The 21,654-nt window shown below is 35.6% G+C and overlaps 2 protein-coding genes across 3 annotated transcripts; both read right to left on the reverse strand.

The window, feature by feature from the left end:
* Positions 1–10,215: 10,215 nt before the first annotated feature.
* Positions 10,216–10,859, reverse strand: LOC131633971 (protein RMD5 homolog). The gene has a single exon (XM_058904646.1). It carries the CDS (start codon positions 10,760–10,762, stop codon positions 10,277–10,279), a length of 486 nt encoding a protein of 161 aa, XP_058760629.1. The 5' UTR covers positions 10,763–10,859; the 3' UTR covers positions 10,216–10,276.
* Positions 10,860–11,857: 998 nt separating this feature from the next.
* Positions 11,858–17,242, reverse strand: LOC131633972 (uncharacterized). Of its 2 annotated transcripts, XR_009293449.1 has the most exons (7): positions 16,812–17,242; positions 16,602–16,632; positions 16,454–16,467; positions 16,300–16,350; positions 14,980–15,044; positions 12,322–12,711; positions 11,858–12,111 (listed from the first exon to the last, which is right to left on the reverse strand). XR_009293449.1 is itself a non-coding variant. In XM_058904647.1 (6 exons), the coding sequence occupies exons 1-6, from the start codon at positions 17,025–17,027 to the stop codon at positions 12,432–12,434; spliced, it is 657 nt and encodes a 218-aa protein (XP_058760630.1). In that variant the 5' UTR covers positions 17,028–17,242; the 3' UTR covers positions 12,241–12,431. The 2 variants fall into 2 exon arrangements, 1 of the variants encoding a protein (XP_058760630.1); XM_058904647.1 differs by lacking the exon at positions 11,858–12,111 and having other exon boundaries at positions 12,241–12,711.
* Positions 17,243–21,654: the final 4,412 nt, after the last annotated feature.

A 21,654-nucleotide genomic window follows, 5' to 3' on the forward strand; every position in this document is an offset into this window, starting at 1 on the left:
ATCAGTGTAGTCACTGAATGGCCTCCAACGAATGTCATCGTGAGTTGTGCGGTCGAGGTACCCGCGATATGGTCCCACTGCATTGTTCCCCCTTTGGAGAACGTATCGGGCGGCCCTGGGCATGGTGTCATCGTACGCATGTTCAATGGCGAAGCCGTGGATGCGGGGGAAGTAGGAGATGATCCATCCCTGAAACACAAACACGATAATGTATTAAAAATAAATACGAACCATAAATAAATGTGAAACAATTAAAATGAAACGTACCATCAGGAGTGTGGCAGATCCGGTCAACTGCTTGGTCCTCCAGTTGGAGGCTTCATTCAGCTTCTGGTATAGGTATACCAGAATAGCTGACCCCCAGTTCCACTGGTGAATGGTATTGAGGTCCATGAAGTAGCGTAGGTAGGTCATGTCGACGTAGGTTGCACTCTTGTCCATAAAGAGTGAAGTGCCTACCAGGAACATGAACTAGCATCGGAGAGCGCAAGCACGGTGATACTCCGTAAATAGGTCGTTACCCGCCTCCTCGGCCGCCGCCACCAGGTGGTTCTCATACAACTCTTTCAAGCTGGAGAACCGGATATGGGCCCCATTTGTCGTCCTGCACTCAAATTTGGCCATGTAGGGGTCCATACCCAGATAGATCCCCATCCACTTGATCGCCTCGACCCTCTAGATCCGGGAATGGTTCAGCAGCATCCCCCTAATCGGAAAGTGGAGAAGACAATGCACATCGTGCAAGGTGATCGTCAACTCCCCAACAAGTAAGTGGAAAGAAGACGTCTCCCGATGCCACCGCTCCACGAAATCCCCCTGCATGCCGTGGCTAATGGTGGTATACCTGGTCATGCACAACCCACCTAGACCGGAAGCCCGCACCACATCATTAAACCACTGCGCCTCTGGTTTAAAGAGAACAAAAATCTTCCGCGCGTGGTTCACCATTTTTAGCGTCGGCCTTTCCTGTTATAACAAAAACAAAATTAAAAAAGATTGTTAATTAGACTGTGACGAAAATGTGAAATAAAAAGCTAAATAAAAAACGGTTATAAAAAATACCTCTCCCTTCCAGACACGTCGAGCGACTTGCTCGTGGTAGGAAATCAGCACGGAAGTGTCCCTAGGACCCCCCGGGTAGCCCTCCTCCTCCCCGTGCGGAGGGTCAACATCAGGTATCTCCTCGCTCGCTGTAGCAACCTGCCCTAAAATTGAAGGTTTAGAGTCGCCACCTATTCTGAAGGGCGAATAGGAAACCCTACGCAGTTAAGAGATTCGGGGTAAGTTATTATAATCAGGTCGAGGGAAGGTGTTAGGCACCCTCAACCCTTTCCTATTGGCTTTGAATCTAGGGTAACAGTTTTATGGCTAAAATATTGAGGTTTAATAGCTAAAAAAGTGAATAGGGGAAAAATTGAGATTTTAGGGAGGGGGACTCGCCTTGGTTATCCAAGTGCCTACGTATCTCCTTATGGAGAATCAGAGTCAGCATAGTTCGGGCACAGGGTTGTACGCCTTAGAATTGATTATGGAGGTGTTTGAAGGCTTTTTGAATGGCCTATCATAGTTTTGATTTGAAAGGCATTTTGAATTGCATGATTGAAAAGGATGAAAATCCGTAGTATCGTGGTTTAGTGTGTTTTAGGTGTTTTGGGCGTACAACCCTGATTTGATATGGCACCGTTAGATGCGGTGATCAATAGATTTGATCAGTATAGCTAACGGATTAAGGGGCATTGCTGGTTACTCAGATCGATAGATTCGATCATCGCGGGCAGCAAATTAAGCGTGTTTTGAATTTTATGTATTTTATATTTTATTCTTTTATCTCTCGTCTAATGCGACTAATAGCTTTAGTCGGGCCGAGGAGAGAATTATTCAAGAATCAATTAAATTTATATTAACAAATGAATTGAATTGATCAAAATTATTTCTCGCCTACTGCGACTAATAGGTATAGTCGGTTCGAGGAGAAAATTTAAAATTAATCAAGAATCAATTGAAATTTTTGCCCAAATGGGATTGGGGCAAACCCTAACGCGTGGGTAACCTATCTAGGGTTTTTGTGATTTATATAATTAAATATGTTAAATCGAGTAATCGAAAGACTCGGGAAAAGTCCTAATTCTTAATTATGGCCCTAATCCTAATTTAATTTCTAATCCAAAATAAATAAATAAATTAAACATAATTTATATTTAACCTAAACAATAAAAATAGAAAAAAAGAAATATATGAAAAAACCTGGTTTGAATCCTGTGTTTATTAGCCTTGAAGGTGCATGATAAACCTCCAGCCTTGCATGCGTTAGATGTGGATTATTGGAGATCTCATGGTGGAGATGTGAGGACGCATGATAGTCTTGCGTTGGCTGTGTGCATTAAATTCTGGATGGTGAATCTGCAAAGAAAAATCAGCAAAATAATGTCTTGGCTGAGGGTAGAACCCACACCCTTCAAGTTATACACGCCCTTGCTTACCACCTGGGCCAGTCAATTATGTTGTATATACAATATAAACCATTAAATAAATATGCAATTTAAATGGGAAAGTCAAAGAGTAGCATGCGTGGGTCCCCATAGCGCTTTGGACTGGCCAATCACATTTCGTGCGCGTGGAGAGAGGGAGTTTGACTCGCTGACCAGCCAACCATCATCCGCCATGCAGCGTCGTCTTCAACCTTCAACCTGCAACTAAAAATAGCTGCGATTTCGCCTCTGATTAGCTACAGAATTTCGATGCTTTTTTGTAGCAAATTCTGCGTTCTCCAAAACCTGCGCAAACGAAGGAAACAAAACGGAAAGGCCACCCAGATGTAGCTATGAAGGTGTTACGAAGCTATTGGTGTGGCTATTTTGATTTATAACGGCCTGGACTGTGGAGACCGAAGCAAGTTTTGTCCTTGCCCTAACAATGATGTTTTCCAATCCTAACGTCAAAACTCGAGATTAATGGTTCACATGTATTATAAACAATCATATGAACTTGAATGCACCTTTAGAATTCATCAAAAGCACCGTAATTATTGAAAATGATTTCAAAAAAACAAACAAATCTTGTGAACGAATGACGACGTCGTGGGGCGTGGCTGGCTTCGAGCATGGCCTGGTGAATCTTCTGACACCTTTAGGAAGCCAATGGAATGATCCAACGCCGCTGAAACTTGCTCAGAAACTCCCTTCGACTTCTCCCTCTTTCTTGAATTTTTTGCTCTTATTAAAACCCTAGTGGCCTGCTCCTCTTTCGTCCCTAGGGATGTCAATTGCATTTGTTAATGGGGATCCCTGTGGGGAATATCTGTGCGGATATCCGAAGTTGGGGATTTTTTTCCCCGTGGGGATGGGGATGGAGGGAAAAGTTCCCCCGATAACACTTTGGGGCGGGGATTGGGAAAGTATCCTCCGTCCCCGTGGATTCCCCGACTCCGAAGATATATGTTAATTTATATATTTTATATATTATATAATTATATAATTTTACAATGTATTAGAAAATGAAGAGTCATTAGAAGTTATAGATTTGTCACACATAATCAACCACTTGCGCTGGACGACATCGGTATTGTAGTAGTAAATTAGTGGAAGCACGGTAGCAAGAAGTTATGTTACTATTTATTTTTTTTTTACATAAAAAATATTAGCAACATCAAGTTCTTTTGCTTTTTTTATTTATTATTGATGCAAGATGTATTTTGATTTTTTTTATAAAATAAAGACGCAAATATATGCGTTTTAAAAAATACGGAAAAAAAAACAAAATACTAGTGTCATAGTTTTGATCAAAAAGTGTAGAAATTTTCTTAAAATTCGATCTCCGTGGATATCCGTGGGGATCTGTGGGGATGGGGATGGAGGGAAATATTCCCCCGTGGCGGGGATTGGGGATGGGGATGGGGACTAAATTTAGGGGCGGGGCGGGGAGTGGAGAAGCATCCTCCGAACAATATCTGCCCCGTTGACATCCCTATTCGTCCCCCACTCTTGCAGCCTCCTTTTTGTATATATATGAGTCTCCTAGGTTAAATATTTCTAGAAATAAGTCATGTGATTGGAAGGTTAGATCTTTGATTAAAATTTGCATAAGATCTTTCTATTTTGAGTCCAATTTCCTTTGCATATTTTTGACTCATATAATTGATATATTGGATGATTAAATTTAATTGTAGAACCAAATCTTGGATTTAAAACAATTTATTCATATTTTATATAATTTATTAATATTTAAATGAATTAAAATTCAAGTAAATAAAATACATATTATAAAAAATAAAATAATTGTTTTAGAAGTTATTATAAAGCCCATAACCATGTTTGAAATCTACATCTTAGGCCCATTGGTCAAGAAAAGCCAAAAATCAATTAGTTAGGGTTTTATGTATTTCTTGAAAATCGACCAACTTGTGCGCATTGTATCTCCCTTCATTTTAATCATATAAATGCATTCTAGGACTTTTTAGAAAGCTTGATGAGTCCTTTAAAACCTCCTTTTGGTTTCACCTCAATTGTAGCTTCCATGCTCAAGTTATGAGCTTTGACCCAAAAGGTGTTTTTCTGTTGACTTTTTTTGGTCTGCATAGTCGATTATTGATCATCTGAGCCATTGAGTGAGAAGTCCTTGGAATTGAAGCTTGATAATTGACATGGAGATACCTTGAGACATATGGGACACCTTAAGATCCATTTGAGACCTTAGAGACTCAAGTTCTTTTGATGAAGTGCAAAGCCCTAGCTTTGAGACCCTCGATTAGGAGACTGTTGCTCGAGAAGAATCCTTGAACCTTGAGCCATTAAAGATGAACAGAGGAGGGCAAATTTTGGGGTATGACACTCGCCTCCTGGTATCTCACCTCCTCCTCCTCCTCCCGTACCTCCTCTGAAAGGAAGAAGACACCCGAGCCAGCCGACTCCTCGATCCAGATGAGGAACAAGCCTCGTCCATCTACACGGGTACTCGCACTCTACCCCGTCCATGCGTCGATGCCAGCTGCGCTGCCCGCTCGCGTCTAAATGACGCTGTCTGTGTCTCTCTCCCCTGTCTGATACGTGATGGGTTGCCTGCCATTTTTCTGAAAAAATTGAAAGCCATTAGAATGCGAAACACTCAAGAAAATAAAAAATAAAAACAACTCTGGGTATATTTCGAAAGTACATTTCCGAAACTGGTCAGGGAGGTGTTTTCGAAAATGCACTTCTGAAACCCCCTGCGAACACCATTTTTGCAGCAACCCATTTCCTCCCTAAATGCTTCAAAATCAAATTTTTACTAACTAAACACATACATTGAAGTATAATAACTAAACCCTATAACATTTTACTAATTTCTAACAACCCTAAAATGCATTTCAATCCTATAGTTGAATGATTTAAAACTTAAAAATTGAAAGCTTTGAAACTTGAAGTTTGAGTGGCCTTTGAAGGTTGTAGAACAACTTTGAAAAGCAAATTCGTGTAGTAGGATGGAGAAATGGAAGGATTTTGTGAAGATTTTGAATTTTAGGGTAAAAATGAAAATGGGGGGCTGTTTTGTTTAAACAGCAAAACACCCATTTTTACGAAAATACATCTTCGAAGTGGTGATTTCGGAAATGTATTTCCGAAATTTTTTTTTACTTAAAAAAAGGTGATTTCGAAAATGTACTTCCGAAATCACTCTTTTTTCCAACTTCGGAAGTGCATTTCCGAAATATAAAGACATTATGGGAAATTCGCCGCGGGTGACCAAAAAGGTAGGGGTCAATAAAGAAATTCTCAAAAATGTATTCAATAACTTTTAATTTTGACAAACCATGTTTGAAACTCTAAAGCAAAGGAGGACACAAGGCCCGCGTATTCCAATTAAAGACTACCAATCTTCATCGTCAACACCTGAACAGTGTTCAGTACAACTACACAAAGTGACAAACACAGTGAAAAGGTTTGAAAATTGGAAATTAGCTTCATAGCTAGATTTGGATGGTACATTGAGAATCAATTTCATTTTACTTTTTTAAGACAGAACAGAGCCAAATGACGGTGATTCTTTTTAGTGGGTCCTCCCCTTCTCTGTTTGTATATGTAAACGGACATCTTGGGTTACAGAAATATTGTACGAATCATTCATTCACTGCTGTCACCTTTTTTATGACGCTCCACCGTATGATATGTGATCCATTTAGTTTTCTGAGCTCTATTATTTTATTATAGGTTTGGTCTTGTTTGGAAACATATATCTTCAATTTTGTTTTTTACTCCAAAAAAATCCTTATTCTTTGTTTATAATAATAAATTCTATACGAATCTATAAAATAAGAAAACAAGTGTACCTGGAAAATCCAATTATGCCCTTTGTTAGAAAAATGACACCTATTAATTTCAGGGTTATTTTGTGTCCAAATATTACTTTTTATGACACATTTTTCATTTGGTCCAATTAAAAGCCTTCATTTTGCTTTTTATCACACTATTGGGTCCCACTATACTAACTTTGCCTACCAAAGTTTCCAAAATCTCTACAACATCCTTCTTTTCTCTCTCTCATCCTATTTCTCAGTTTCTCATTCTCTCTCTTTTTTCTCTTTCTACTTCTCTCTTGCTTCCATCTCCCTTTTCCTTTTGCTCTTCTTCTACCTTCTTTCTCTTTTGTTATCTGAAACAATAATGGTGTCTGAATCCGTTTACGGTGTGCGAATCAGTTGGATTGAGATTTTAGGGTTTCAAACTGTGCGGAATAGTTAGAAAGTTAGGGTTTTGAGTTCGTAGTTAGGGTTTTAGTGGTTTATTTGATGATTTTGTGGTTTGTTTTTCAGGATATCGAGTGAATCGAGTTTTACCGCTGAGTTATGAAGCTAACAAGGTATGAGTTCTATTTGGTTTTCTTATAAACTTAGGGTTTTGATTTTGTAGTTAGGGTTCTTATAAACTTATGGTTTTGAATTTGTAGTTAGGGTTTTAGTGGTTTATTTGATGATTTTGTGGTTTATCTTTCAAGTTATAGACTGGATCGAGTTTTACCACTGAGTTTTGAAGCTAACAAGGTATCGATTCTGTTTGTGTTCATCTTTGGGAATGGTTTGTTTTAATATTGTTGAGTCTTCGGGTTTAAACAGGTTGCCTGCAAAGTGCTCGATGAAAGTTCTAAAACAAACACTTTTTTAGTTTTTTTGTTTCAGCAAAGTGTTATTGGCATTTTTACATTCTTGACTATTAATTTTTGCATCTTAATGAAATTCTCATTTTTGGCTACAGAGATGAACGACACTACCAGGGGATTATTGACATTATTTCCGGCCAAACACATAGTCACAGGGGCTTTCCTTTAGAGTAGCAGCACCTTCTTTAGGACTTCAAGCACACTTCCTATGAAATCAAGTAAGTGTTTCATTCATTTTCATAATGCTTCATAATTGAATATTAAGGTCTATGGTGTTTAATTGTTTTTGACATTATGAATTGTTTTTAAACAGATTGAAGAAAATATTATGATAGTACTACTGTGAATTAGTCGGCATCGTAGCTAAAAGGTGTTTGCCTATGGACATGGATGAACATGAACTGAGTTGAATGACTGCCCCTGAAATGATGGGCTATCAAGTTTGTTTTGCAAGTTTTGAACTCAGTTTGGCATGGGTACCCGTTGTAATGTTTGAGTCGAGTTATAAATTTACTATGTTTACATTCAGCCTCTGACGGTAAATTCTTTTGTACGAAATTGATTGGTTTTTAGTAGATGGTAAATTATTTTTACGACGATCCATGTTAATGTTAATAAGCATTTTGAATTTTATTGCTTTTTATTGTGCTGATTTTCCTAATAGAATTTTCTTTTGTTGCAGTTGCTTCGGGGTTTGAGCGAGGAGTGATTCCCCTCCATAACCACCCTAGCATGACTGTTTTCAGCAAGCTTCTATTAGGACAAATGCACATTAAGTCTTATGATCATTGGTAAGCTACTATACCTCACTTATTCTCGCCCGAATATTGTTTTCTCTGTTTTTAGGTTAAGGGAATCAGTTTTACGGTGGTGCATCAGTTGGATAGATTAGTATTAGTTTCAATTAGTTTTGCTCTTCATCGTAATCATTTTAAAATATGGTTGATTATACACACAGGTTGGACTTTTTTTTTTGTGGGGATCAGATTCGCAAGGTAGCTGCACTAAACGCAATCCAGATCGCCGAAATGTTGATGTGAGTTCTAATATGTCAAAGTCTTGGTACTTCAAAATTACGCTGCCACCCGCTTTTGAATCATCCAATCTGCAGCAAATGGTATTTTTGTGACTGTTCATTGTTGGTAAACATTTTCTGTTTATGTAGACTGGAGTTGTGTATGCAGTAGAGTTCTCCCACCAAAGTGAGCTCAATTAAATCATGAAAATTATTTGTTGTACAATCAGACATGGGCGTGAGGATATATTATTCGGTTTCGGGGTCAAATTCGTATAATTATTTCGCAGTTGTCTGGTTGTTCGAATGGTGTTTCATACCTGCTAATGGAAAAGATTCGAATGTTGTAGAATCAATTCAATAATTAGTTCATGTTAACATTTTCTTATTTGATATTTCCATGTTGAGGATTTCACATACTGATTTGACATACGAAATTGACTGCAATATTATTTTTGCAGGTTATCACCATGTTACAGAACCACCACGACAACAAGATGTCGTTACCAAATATACGACCTTTTATTACATTTCAGCGATTCAACATGAGACGTGAATCACTATGTTGAGACCGTTGATACCGCTGATATCGTTCGTTAAATTAATTAAATTATTTTTGTTTTGCAGCACTTCTGGTTGCCCATTTGGTTGCAGCACTTTTTGTGCCACTACAAATATGGTTATAATCTTGTGGCTCTCTTAGGGATGCAGAAATGATGCTTGATCAGCTAAGTTTGCTTGGTAAAAAAGTCACAATTTTCTTAGTCTATGAATATTTGGTTGCAGCACTTTTGGTGCCACTACATGTATGTATTCCTTAACAGTTGGTCTTGTCCTTTGTTTTTCTGCAGACTGGTGTCATTTTAGTTGATGAATTGCTTAATTTGCTGGACCTATCTTTGTCATCCGACACTACAAATACGGTTATAAGAGCTCGGGAGTTTTTGCCGTCAAGGATAGATCCTTTGAAACTTACATCTCAGCAGGCCAATCTCATTATGGACAGATTCTTGACACTTTTGAATTGGGGGGCTGCAACAGCAGGTCTGTTTGGTTATTCTCATAATTGAAAGTTGTTGTCATTAATAATGAAATTCTTGACAGCTTCATAGTATGTAAGCAAATTTAATCATTGTTGTATATTGTTTTAATTATAGGTCGCAGATCTATGTTTGTCGTGTGTGTCGAGGAAGATAGAATTGAAAAATGTGTGTTTTGAAAGGTGACGAATGATGTTGTTATATAGAGGTTGAAGGGGAATTCAGTTTAGGAATAGGAGAGTTTGAACCATTGGATTGTGAAGACAATTAGGAAATTGGATGGAGGAGATTTGAGTCAGTTGTAGGTTTTAGAAGTTAGTTATGGGTGAGTTGTAAATTCTGTTAGAGGTTGTTATTGAAGTTGTTAGAAGTTAGTAGTAGCATTAACTGTCAGGCTAATTGAGTAAAACTGTTAGTGAAAAAAAGGTTATATTAGTTTGGATCAGGTAAGTTAGTTGCATCATAAAACTGTTAGCCTTTATTTTCCCGAACAGATTTGTTCTTCGGCTTTTGTTGAATCCTCCTCGGTTTGAAGCTATTTTGTGTAGAGTCATTAGTTGGAAAGATTTTGTGGACTGATGCAGGGCCATTTTAAAGTTGTCGGGCCGCCATGAACTTGATTGGCTTGATCTATGGCTGGATGTGTGTGATTTGTATCGTTTGGATTTTCTTTGAATTACACAATTATTTGCCCTTACTTTGAACTGAATTTGTATGCCTTGTTTGTACTGGGAATTTGTATGCAGTGTGTCATGAGTTTTTGCCCTGTTTGAATTGTACGAATAATGCAGGGTAATTGGTTCGTAGACTGCCATTCCTGCTTCCTTCCTACCTTGACATTCATAAATTTAAGGAGAGTTGGAAAAACTCAGAACCCTGGTGCTACAGTCACGCTCAATGGACTGTTGTATGACTGTCCCAAAAGATTGCAAAAGTGCCTTTTAAGTTCCTCAGCCAGCTTATCCCAGTTAGATGGTGAAAGTAATGCATGGTATGACGACTTATCAAGCTTTCCAGACCACAAAAGACAAGTCATAAGCTTCTAGACATCAGCAATATGGCTGCTAGCAAAAGGAGAAATATGAGCACTTGCTTAGTGAAGGGCTTCATCTCTACTTCCACCATTTTGAAGAATTTTTACAAATTGCATCAAGTGAAGTTTCAATGCAATGTCAGATCCACTTTGAGCAAGTTTGTCAGATCCCAGTTGAGCAAGTTTCAATGCTTGGAGTATTTGATACATTTCCAGGAATGGAGATTTCATAATTGCAGCAGATTCAGGTTCTTCAACTGCACTTAGAAAATGGTCCCCAACATAAAAAAGACCCTGACGATAAAAATGGTTGGCAATTATTTGATTTAAAGTGTGCGTATCCATGTCGATGTTTCTGTAAGCTTTGGATATATCAGGATTGAAACATTTCTCAACCTGCTTCTTATATTTGTTGAATGCTACATTTAGCTCCTTTTGTGTACTTTCCATTTGGTCAAGTGGAGCAATTTTAACTATACTGGCCTTCAGCTCATTCAGGACAGTTTTATAATCAAGCACTTGATTAGTGTTACTGACTGACTGCATTGATTCTAAAGCGCCCTCAATTTCCTGTCTAATCTCATCAAGCAACTCTTGACTCTTAGAACTGAATAACTTCTACTTATTAGTAACTCGGTCAAAAGCATATTTAACATAATTTAGCTCCATGATGAGTATTAACTGTACCTAGAGTTTGAAAAGCGGTAAGCTAATATTTAATACACCCACAAAGGTCCAACGTATTAAGAAAATGAACTTTTAACACTAACCTCTCATACTGCTTGTAATTCAATTAGAAAAACAAATGGTAAATGGCTTTTATGTGTATTTATGCGGCAAGTTTCAATGGCTTTTAAGTGTATTTATGTCAGTGTAGTTTTAAACGTGATGACATCAATATAAATATAAATATTTGACCAGTATATGATATATTAAGTGTCTTAGTTCAAATTCATATAGTTTAATTTTCTATTCAAAATATATTGACTAATTTAAGAAGTAGATTGTATAAGAGGTTTCATTGATATCATTCAATTGCCTCTTATTCTTATTCATGTTTAGCAAGTAAAATCTAAACAATATTTAATATATTATTTTTTTTATTAATATTAAACCATATTCTATAAATAAATATTATTTTTGATTTTTTTTGGTCAATTTAATAGTTTTGTTTAAACAATATAACTTCTATATATCAATTTCATACAAAAAAAAATTATTTTATTTTTTAACTTAATACTATATGTATCTGATAAACTCGGTCCAACCCACACCAGAACCCGTGCGGACGCACGGGTTCCGCACGGGTTTCTCACTAGTTCAAAATAATAATGCGATTCATCTTAGATATCTTCGATTGGCCTCATAATTTATATCATATATTTATACGGATGTAGATCCTAAAATATATATATTATAAAGGTAATCTTTATATTGAGTCCGTCTTTTATGACTAATTACTAAATTAATCCAGCAACTGGTTCACTTAATTTGACCATATAATAAACATCAAGTCCGGTAATGATAAATAAGCTCATAATTGTTATCAGAATAGTAAGACTACGTGACTATTGAAGTTATAAAGTTTCACTCACATCACCGAAATATATAAACATTAGAAAAGAAAAAAAAAACTTCATAGACTCAAAATCACGGATGAAAAATAATATTAAGAAGTTTACATGACACTTTCCTTTCACCCATAAAGAATTTCATGATAGCCTCGCATTAAATACAAAATCAAAGTAGGTGTTTGGTTGCAAGTTGAAGTTGAAAGTCTTCTAACCCGTGTTTACAACACAAAATGATTCTTACCTGACCTCATAAGTTGTGAATTGTTGTTTGTAAGAGAATTGCTTTTGGATAAATATAATTGTTGTTCAGAGAGAAAAAACCTATCCCCAAAAAAAGTTTATAATTAGTACAAAATAAATAGGCCATCTACTTTTTTCATCATATTTGCTTCCAAACATTTACCATTGCATAACTTTTCACTCTTCATTATTTACCACAACCATTATGAATTGATAATTAACAACAGAATATTGTCAAGCAAAATATAATTCATCCATTAACTTTGATAAATCATGAAGTTATCATGTTACCTCGCCTCTAAGTTGAAGAAGCGAAAAAAACTATTCAACAGGTTTCTCAAGTTTGCTCCTCAGGGAGCTGTTATTGTAAGGCAATGTCGCGGCATCCAAGCTCTATCCAATCACACAAATACGAAGTTTAAGAAAACATCCTTAATAGCTATTATCAAGAACAACCTGAGAGAAATGAAGATAAATTCCCTGGTCATTTCATGGTGAACATAATCTGCCAAAATCTCTTCGATCCCTGCATTTATGTGCCAGAGTACGAAGAAATTTGCCGCGAGCAGTGAATAGGCGTTTGGGTATACTAAAAGAAGGGGAACAACTGCAGTAACTTTTAGGAGCTGCTCTCTCTTTGTCTTTATGCCTTGATTCCTCAATCCACTGTTTCGCTCCTTCCTATAAATGACAACCAATGGTTAAGAATAAGTGCGAACTTACCAAACATCCAAACCACATCTACTAAATGCCAGATTTGATCAAACACGGAAACTCATGGAATTCACAAGTGTCATTGTTTTTCTTTTTGTCAAACAAATTCATGAAATAAGAACAACCTGATATACCCCTTTTGGCATTGCATAAACAAAACCAAATATTAAGATAAGCACAGAAAGTAAAAGCATCTGTAAATATGTATACCTCCATACATGAAAACTAATTGCCAATGGATAAATAAAAACCAGCGACAGAAGGACTGAAACAGGCTTATTATCGAAAAACTAGTAGGAAAAAAAATCTGATCCAAAAACACAAAATTGACTAACATTGGATGTATGTATCACAACAGCCTATATGCTAAAATTCTGGTTGAAGGTAACACAAATTCTATTGCAACACCTAGCTACATAATATTAACCAAAGGTAGTACATAAATCAAGGAATATGCTCCATCCATCAACATGACCACAAAAACCCACTGAAAGAGTGGCCATGCCGCAATGGTCATCAATCCTCGTCAACCCCCATAATAAATTTTAAAAAATATATATATGTAAGGAATAAGCAATTCAATAAGCTGTATATCCTATGCTGAAAGCAAAACTACATGCTGTAAGTTTTAAACTGAATTGATCCATAGCATAATTTAATCCATAAAAGCCAACCCATGCCTCCCCTGTCACTTATGAGAAAAGCTATTACAATAACTAGCCAGCACAAGTACAATGATTAAAATTTCAGCTTCATAGATTCAGTTGGCAAGAGAACTTTAAGATGGGCGTGTATCAGTATATGCACAATTGCGTTATGGCAGTGTTCCAACCAGTGTTGTCAATGGCGGAGAGCCAAAATCCCGCCATACCGGCCGATTTGCGGCGCTGTAAAAGCGGATTGTGGCAGAAAAACCTGAAATATCGGGCAATATTTACCATTGCGACGAGCATAAAAACCGCTATGTATAGCGTTGGAATGGCGGATATTTGATAACATAACACTGGTTCCAACAACTTCAATTAGAAGGACAATGCTGAAACTTATGACAATTCTTAAAGTGACCATTCAAAAGCAGTTTCTTCTTGCGGCCACATCTAGAGTTTTCTCTATAGCCATGGGAGTGCAATTAAATAATATTGCTTATAGTGCCAGGTAATTCAAGCTTAAACTCAATCACAGACTCGTAAAGGACTGATTAGGGAAGATTTTACCTTTGCATCATCGGGATAAATGGATTTATCTATTTATTATGTGATGAAGATGCCATTTATTCATTTTATGAAGATGGTGGAGGTCTGTGTTTGGCTGAGTTAAAGGTAATGGGCGATCAACGGAATCATCGAAGTGATGAAAATAATCTTGAACTTATAATCAGCAAAAAAAATAATTCATGAAGAGTTTCATGACTATGATGGAAACTTAGTACTAGTAGGTATAAAAAAGCTTCTTCTCAACAAGTGTTGAGGCTAACATTACTCTTTAGGCGGAAAATACCCATAAGGAAAATTTAGTCTTCAAATAGGTCATTCTATTAATGCTGGACTGGAAAGGGAGTTCAGCCATGCTTACATGTGGAATAGTTTATACATTTTGGATAAAGTGAAAGGAATCAAACTGGATGAAGAAGTTATTTCTATTACGCCTTTAGGCAATGCAAGGTAGTTGTTGATCCACAATTACTTCTTAAATAAATGGGGATACAGTTGGTTAATCTGGTAGGTAAGGAGGTGAAGGTGGTCTATTTCAGGTGGTAAAGGAACTTCAAGGATTAACAACAGTAAATAATGGCAGGAATTAAGGAAAGGGAATATTATGTGGTGCTTATTTTAGTATTAGGCTATCACTTTCAATGCAGATATTTTGTAGAGGGAGTTCCCTAGGAGAATTTTAGGGCAATAGTGGTGGTTCAATTTTGCAGTTTCTCCTTGGGTTGTTTTGTGTTGAGGTTTACAACAAATTTGTACTTGTTCATCATATTCATTATCACTTTTATATTGGAGGATACCTTGTCCTCTCTTGTCTTTCCCCGTTCCTTTCTAATAATACATCTATATCTATAATATAAATGACAGAAATCATGTACAATCAAACTTTCAGAATTATAACTAACATGGCTCCTAAAGAATGCTAACAGAATCAATACAATAATCAAACCCATCAGTGCGATAGTGATGCAGAAAAAAACAACAACCAGTCTTACAATCAGATACTTGTCATATTACACCAACTAACCTTTTGATGTCATCTTCTGTAGTAGCAGCAACTGTGGCATAACCAGCTACGCTATGAGGTGGAACCTGCAACTCGTTGTTTCACATAAATAAACAAAACTTGAGCATTTATCATTACCAGTACCAGACCAGGTATAGAATGCATAATATTCAGCTCCTAAACACAGTGTAGGTCATTAAAATGGATAATTACTTAACCATAGCATACAATATAACTCTTTGAGGTGCTCAATGAATCTGCTTCAATGAGAAATTATTTTCTATTGTTTGTGTTATCTCAATGCAACCCAAGCAGGGTGAACGGCTTGATAGATACATCCCAATAAAATTGATGCGCCAGTAAATGTACAAATAGATCAATAAGAAAACCTTTGGGTTAACTTGTTAGTAGTCTTATCCAAGGAAATTGTTATTAGTGTTAAGTACTCATGTGATTCAATTCATTTGCTTCAATGTGTTTCTCATAAATAGGAAGAGAAAAAAAAAAGTTCTACAATTGCTTATGAAAAAATTCCCCCACATAACCAAGAGAGGCAGATGAAGCAAAATATCAAGGGACACCATATTGTGAATAGCAGAGACAAGGAGTTGGATTTAAGTGTCATGATGATGTATATTAAAGAGGGCCCCACAAACTCCCAATATGATTATACCTAAACATAATGGCTAAAAAGATTCTCCTTTACTTAAAAGTTAAAACTTAACGCCACATGAAATGAAAGCCTGCAGAAATAACAGTTCCTTTGAAAGACAGACATAATGTGTTACTACTTGGTGTGTGGCTGAAACCATGAGAACTGATTTGGTTTCCATCAAATGTGATTATAGCAAGACTATAAGTGTTTGATCGGTGTTGAGTAAAATTCATTTTTCCTTCAAACCTTGGTTTGACTATGACTAATAGCGTGCTGGATTTAAAAGTTTACACTGTTTTACATCAAACTTGTTTTCAAAATTCAAAGTAAAAACATCCAAACATGAATTCATTTCCCTTCAAACTCAATATCAACCAAATTAGTTATACGAACTCAATTTAATTCAAAATCATGTTTGAGTTTTGACACAGTTGGTCCAAATAAACACTAAATATTCACCCTACTAATTCTCCTATCCTTGTTAAAGACAATTTAATACTATACACATGCACCTACAACAGAACATTCCACTTGAAGTACTAATCAAACACAAAGTCCTATCACTATAATAAATAGATAGCAAAATATAAGATGCAACAGTAATAACATTCAACAAGACATCTATTATGCACTAGCATTCTGCATGTATATAAGAATGGAGGGTTAATAAAGAAAACTGAGTACACCTTGATAGCAGCTTTTCCTGCTCCTTCATGAGAGTTATATAGCTTAAGAACCTAATACAGTTCAGATAATCAAACACAAAATTAGATTAAGACAACAACAAGCTTCAATCGAAACATTATTTCACATTCAATTTATCAAATACTTAATAATCACCTCATAAGCGCGTCCTGAAAGCAACCATATACATTCAATCAACATCCACCGTAACAGAAATCGAAATTAAAACCGTTAGCAACTAAGAAATATAGCAAATTGAGTAGTTGCATCAAAACAGAATATTAAAAAAAACGGCAAGAGCTACCTCGATTCTCAAAGAGATTTCCAACTCTAACCTGCAACACGAGTAGAAACAGTCTCAAATTATGATCGAAGCATCAAATCACAGCGTAGAAACAGTCTCAAATTATGATCGAAGCATCAAATCACAGCGTAACGGTAACAAAATTACAAAGATCTTAGCATCGTAGCAAGCAATCATCCAATCGGCATCAGAGAAATGATTTAGACTTACATGAGATCCGGAGAAAGTCAATCGGCGGGTTTGAGATGCGGACCAGGGAGCGGAGAGGAGGTTGTTGAGAGTGGAGGCGGCGGAGATCGGAGGTGACGGTGGGGAAGGGGAGGAAGAGGTGGTTGATGCATGAGCGAGAAGGTTTGGTGAGATTCTCCAGTGAGGCTTCGAAGCATCGGAGAGCCTCTTGCCCAGTCTGAGTGACAAGAATTGCATTTTCGTTTCTGTGAGGAGTTAGTTAATTCAAGCAGAGTTTGTGACGCTCTTCACAACATAACACCTTGACTTCTATTACTTTTGATGTTCTAGGGCTTGAGAGAGGAAGAAGAAACGCTATTTGGGATTGAAGTTTGAGAAAAAGGAGGGTTTTCATTTTTGGAGAAAAGAAGCGGCACGTGTATTCTGAGGATATAAATGCACAACGCTAGGTTAATAACTTTGTGAAAGTGTTGAGAAATATTTTAGACAGTGATCAGTGGTGTATATAGGGGTGCTCGCTGTGCGGTTTGTGCGGTTTTGACGAAAAAAATCATCCGAATCGCAAGAGAAAAAATAGTGCGGTTTGGTTTGGTTCGGTTGACTTTTAAAAAAAATCCGAACCAAACCAAACCAAACTAATGCGGTTTGGTTTGGTTCGGTTTTTTACAAATATTTTATTGAGCCATACATACACATATATATGACAACATAATTTTATATTTAGACATTCATACACTAACAAATAACAACAAAACTCGTCATATTTTGACAATAATTTTCCATGTAATATGTAAAAATTAAATTAGACAAAAGTGGAATATTAAACATAAAATAATAGCATAAAACAATATAAAATTACTATAATGAAACAAAAAAATAGAAGAGACGAAAGATTAGGGAAGGTGAAAAAGAAAAAGAAAAAGTGTTGAGAGATTAGAGAAGAAGATGTGCGATAAAAATGAAACTGAAATACAGAACATTTACATAAAAATGAGAAGGTGAAAAAGAAAGAATATAGGAGAGTAAAGATTATAGAAGAAGAGGGAAGATGTATGTGGAAAAGAAGGTGAAATAATGTTATTAGAGAATTGAGAAGATCGGGACTAAAATTATATGTGTAAGGATGAGAAAATTGTTCGTATTCATAAGGCTAATGTATAATAGGTTTAATTTTGGGTTGAATGTGAGTTAAGTAAATTTTAGGTTGTAACATAATCAGTGGCGGAGCTAGAAATTTTAGGGAGCCTGGGCAAAAAATTTACACTTTATTTTTACTAATTTTATACTCTGTTTCTACTAATTTTGCCCTTGATTTTGTCTAAAAAATATGCCATTGATTTTGTCTAAAAATTTTGCCCCATATTTTTACTAATTTTGCCCTATATTTTGTCTAAAAATTATTAATTTTGCCCCTGGTATTGTCTAAAAATCGACTATTAGGTGGGAGAGTATACAACGAAAGGAGGGGTTGAGCCCGGGCGCGTGCCCGGGCTGGCTGGGCTATAGATCCGCCCCTAAACATAATGCGGTTAGATTCCGTTTGGTTGGGTTTATGAAATACAAACCACAAACCGAACCGAACCGTGCGATTTTGTTAAAAAAGACCCAAACTAATCCGAACCAAATGCGGTTTTTTGCGGTTTCGATTTGGTTTGGTTTGGTTTGCGGTTTTCTATTGGGTTGGTTTGGTTTTGAGCACCCCTAAATATATATATAATATACTTTTCAATACTTTATTAAAATATCTGATTAGCCTAGTGGCAATGCTAGTTTTTAGACAGTCACATGAATCGAGTTCATATATATATAATTGAATTTAAATATTTATATAATATTTTTTTATACTTTGACTTTCCCCATAATGTATTGTTAAGTGAAGAGCAATATTTCAGCTAACTATTTTTTTTTTGAATTAAAGCGACTTTCTTACAAAATAAATAAATTTAGTAAATGTTATAAAACTAACTAAAACAATAGAGAGATCAAAGAGAGATAGAGAAGAAAGAGAGCAATATTATCTTATCTTATTTCAAGTATGCTTTACATTGTAATATGGGTCTCTATTTATAGGACTCAAGGGAGATAAAAAATCATACATATTAAACACATATTAAGTATGGAATAGGAAGATGAAGAACTAGGAGATGGATGGACATCCACTAACATAAATATTCATAACACTCCCCCTTGGATGTCCATTGAGGATATGCCTCGTTAAAACCTTACTAGAAAAAACCCAGTGGGAAAAATTCTAGTGAAGGAAAAAGAGTACAATATCCTTTGAATGTGAATTGCCTCGTTAAAAACCATACCAGGAAAACCCAATGGGACAAAACCATGGTGAAGGAAAAAAGAGTGCAAAACATATGTATTTCTCCCCCTCATGCAGACATTTACATGTGAGACGATATTCTTTGTAGTCGTTGCTTAAAATGTCTTCTTCGAAGTGACTTCATGTAATGGTAATAGTTATGCAGGATTTTATGAAGTTGTTGCCATGATTTGTTTCGTAGATCTCCATGAAATGGTTGTACCATCACATGTAAATAAATAACCTCTTTCTGATCTACCATTGTGAGAATCTGACAAGTAACCTACATCTCTAAGATAATGAAGTATATGGTTGACCACTTTCCAATTTCTTCGTGTAGATGAATAATTCTATCTTACTTATAGATTGACCGCAAATGATATATCATGATGTGTATTTAGCAAGGTGCATTAGTACTCCAATTTCACTAAGATATGGTACTTCAGGACCAAGCAATTTTTATCCTTTTCTCGAGGCCTAAAAAGATCTTTCTCCATATCTAATGATCTAACAACCATATTGGAGTAGGCAACATGTGACATTTGTTCATATAGAATCATTTCAACACTTTTCTATATAGCCTTCTTGATGTACAAATATTCTTTTGTCCACATGCTCAATTTGCAAACCTAGACATATTTTGTCTTTTCTAGGTCCTTCATCTCAAACTCTTTATTTAAGCAATTTATAGCTTTTGGAAGCTCTTCAGGAGTTCCAATAATACTTATGTCATCCATATAGACAACTATTATTGCAAATACTTTTCCACATCATTTTATGAAAATAAAAGGACAAATTGATCATACCACATGCGTCTAGATTGTTTCAATCTATAGAGAAACTTGTTCAATTTGATGGAGTGGTTTTCTCGAGATCCAAAATTACGTGCCTTTGGTATAGTGAACCCTTCAGGGAGTTTCACGTAAATGTCACTATTAAGTGAACCATATAAATAAGATGTCATAACATTCACCATGTTCAAATTAAGCCCTTCATGTGCTACAAGGCTAATTAAATATAAAAAAATCGATTGAATCCACTACAGGTGGATATGTTTTATCAAAATCAATCTTAGGTATTTGTGAAAATCATTGAGCAATAAATCAAACTTTATATCATTCTTATGTTTCTTTTTCATAAAAATCATTTATATCCAATTGGTTTCACACCTTGAGGTGTTCGGACTACAGGTCCAAAAATGAGTCACTTGTAAAGTGAGTTTAATTCTTCTGTAATTGAATATATTCATTTGGCCAATTCTCACTTAGTCTACAATCTTTAATAGACTTTGACTCGTGATCCTCATTATCATTGATCACTTTTAGCGCTATATTGTATACAAAGACATTGTCAATATTGACTTTATTTGGTTATCTCAATTTCGGTTCCATTGCATTTCATCCATGACATAATTTATCGAGATCTCTTTATTTCATATTTCAAGTACTTGATTTGTTCTTCTGGAACTGAAAATTAAATTAGATCAAAGTGCTCTTAGCATTTTCATATCCTCACTTGGGTCATCTTTAGTTTCTTTTCTTAGTAGAGGACTTTTAACATTGGAACCGACTTTCATACCACACTTCAGGCGCAGCTACAACTCATTTGCAATATTATATTATCCAATAGGAGAATCCACTTTGAGTGGAGTATTACCAGCTGATAATTTATTTCATAAACTTTACAAATGAATAATATTTTGAACTTTTGGTTCATATTGATTTGTACGAGGATCAATACAACAATTTATTTTAACTTGTTCATTTGAACTTCTTGTTCATGATTTCAGCTGTTCATTCCCCTCCCCTTAATATTGGGAAAAATAATTTATCAAGTGATAATCAGCCTACTGGGCTGCAATCAAGTATTTGATTATTTGCTCAAATTATATCCTCAAAATTGAGATTCATATTAATTATATTTTTCCAATATTCTTTCATGACTCATCTTAATGTATTATATTGGAGCAATTGGAATATACACAACACATCCAAATGTTCATTAAGATGAGAAATATTAGAATATATTAGGGAGGACTAAGATATAGTATACTGTTGGCTGAATGCGAATAAATATCTTAATATCATACTTTGAGTGTTTCAAATATATAATTTAGAATTGATGATCTCATAAGTATCAACCATATAATTAACTTTAGACGTCTAAAGAATGGATCTTCGGGTCCATTTTCTTTTTATGAACATATATTACATGATATTCAATATCAATTTTAATAATATATATGTGATACTTATACAAGAATTTCTATAAAAAAAGTCCAGAAAACAAGATCTTAGTCTAATTAGGTGAGAAAATAATTTCACAAACTTCTGGTTGTGAATAGAGACATATGCATGATATTTTAGTCGATGCAACAGTTAATGTCATAAAAACGCAATTTCTCAAATTTTTATTTTCCTTTAGAAACACACAAAAATTTAATGGATTGAAGAAACTTCTGGTTCTTCAATACAAATTATTCGCATCATATTATATCCGAGATGACCCAACCGGTTTTACCAACGACACATTTAAGTGTAATTTGTAAACTAA

This window comes from Vicia villosa, unplaced genomic scaffold (genome assembly GCF_029867415.1).
Source record: "Vicia villosa cultivar HV-30 ecotype Madison, WI unplaced genomic scaffold, Vvil1.0 ctg.001196F_1_1, whole genome shotgun sequence".
Classification (NCBI taxonomy): Eukaryota; Viridiplantae; Streptophyta; class Magnoliopsida; order Fabales; family Fabaceae; genus Vicia; species Vicia villosa.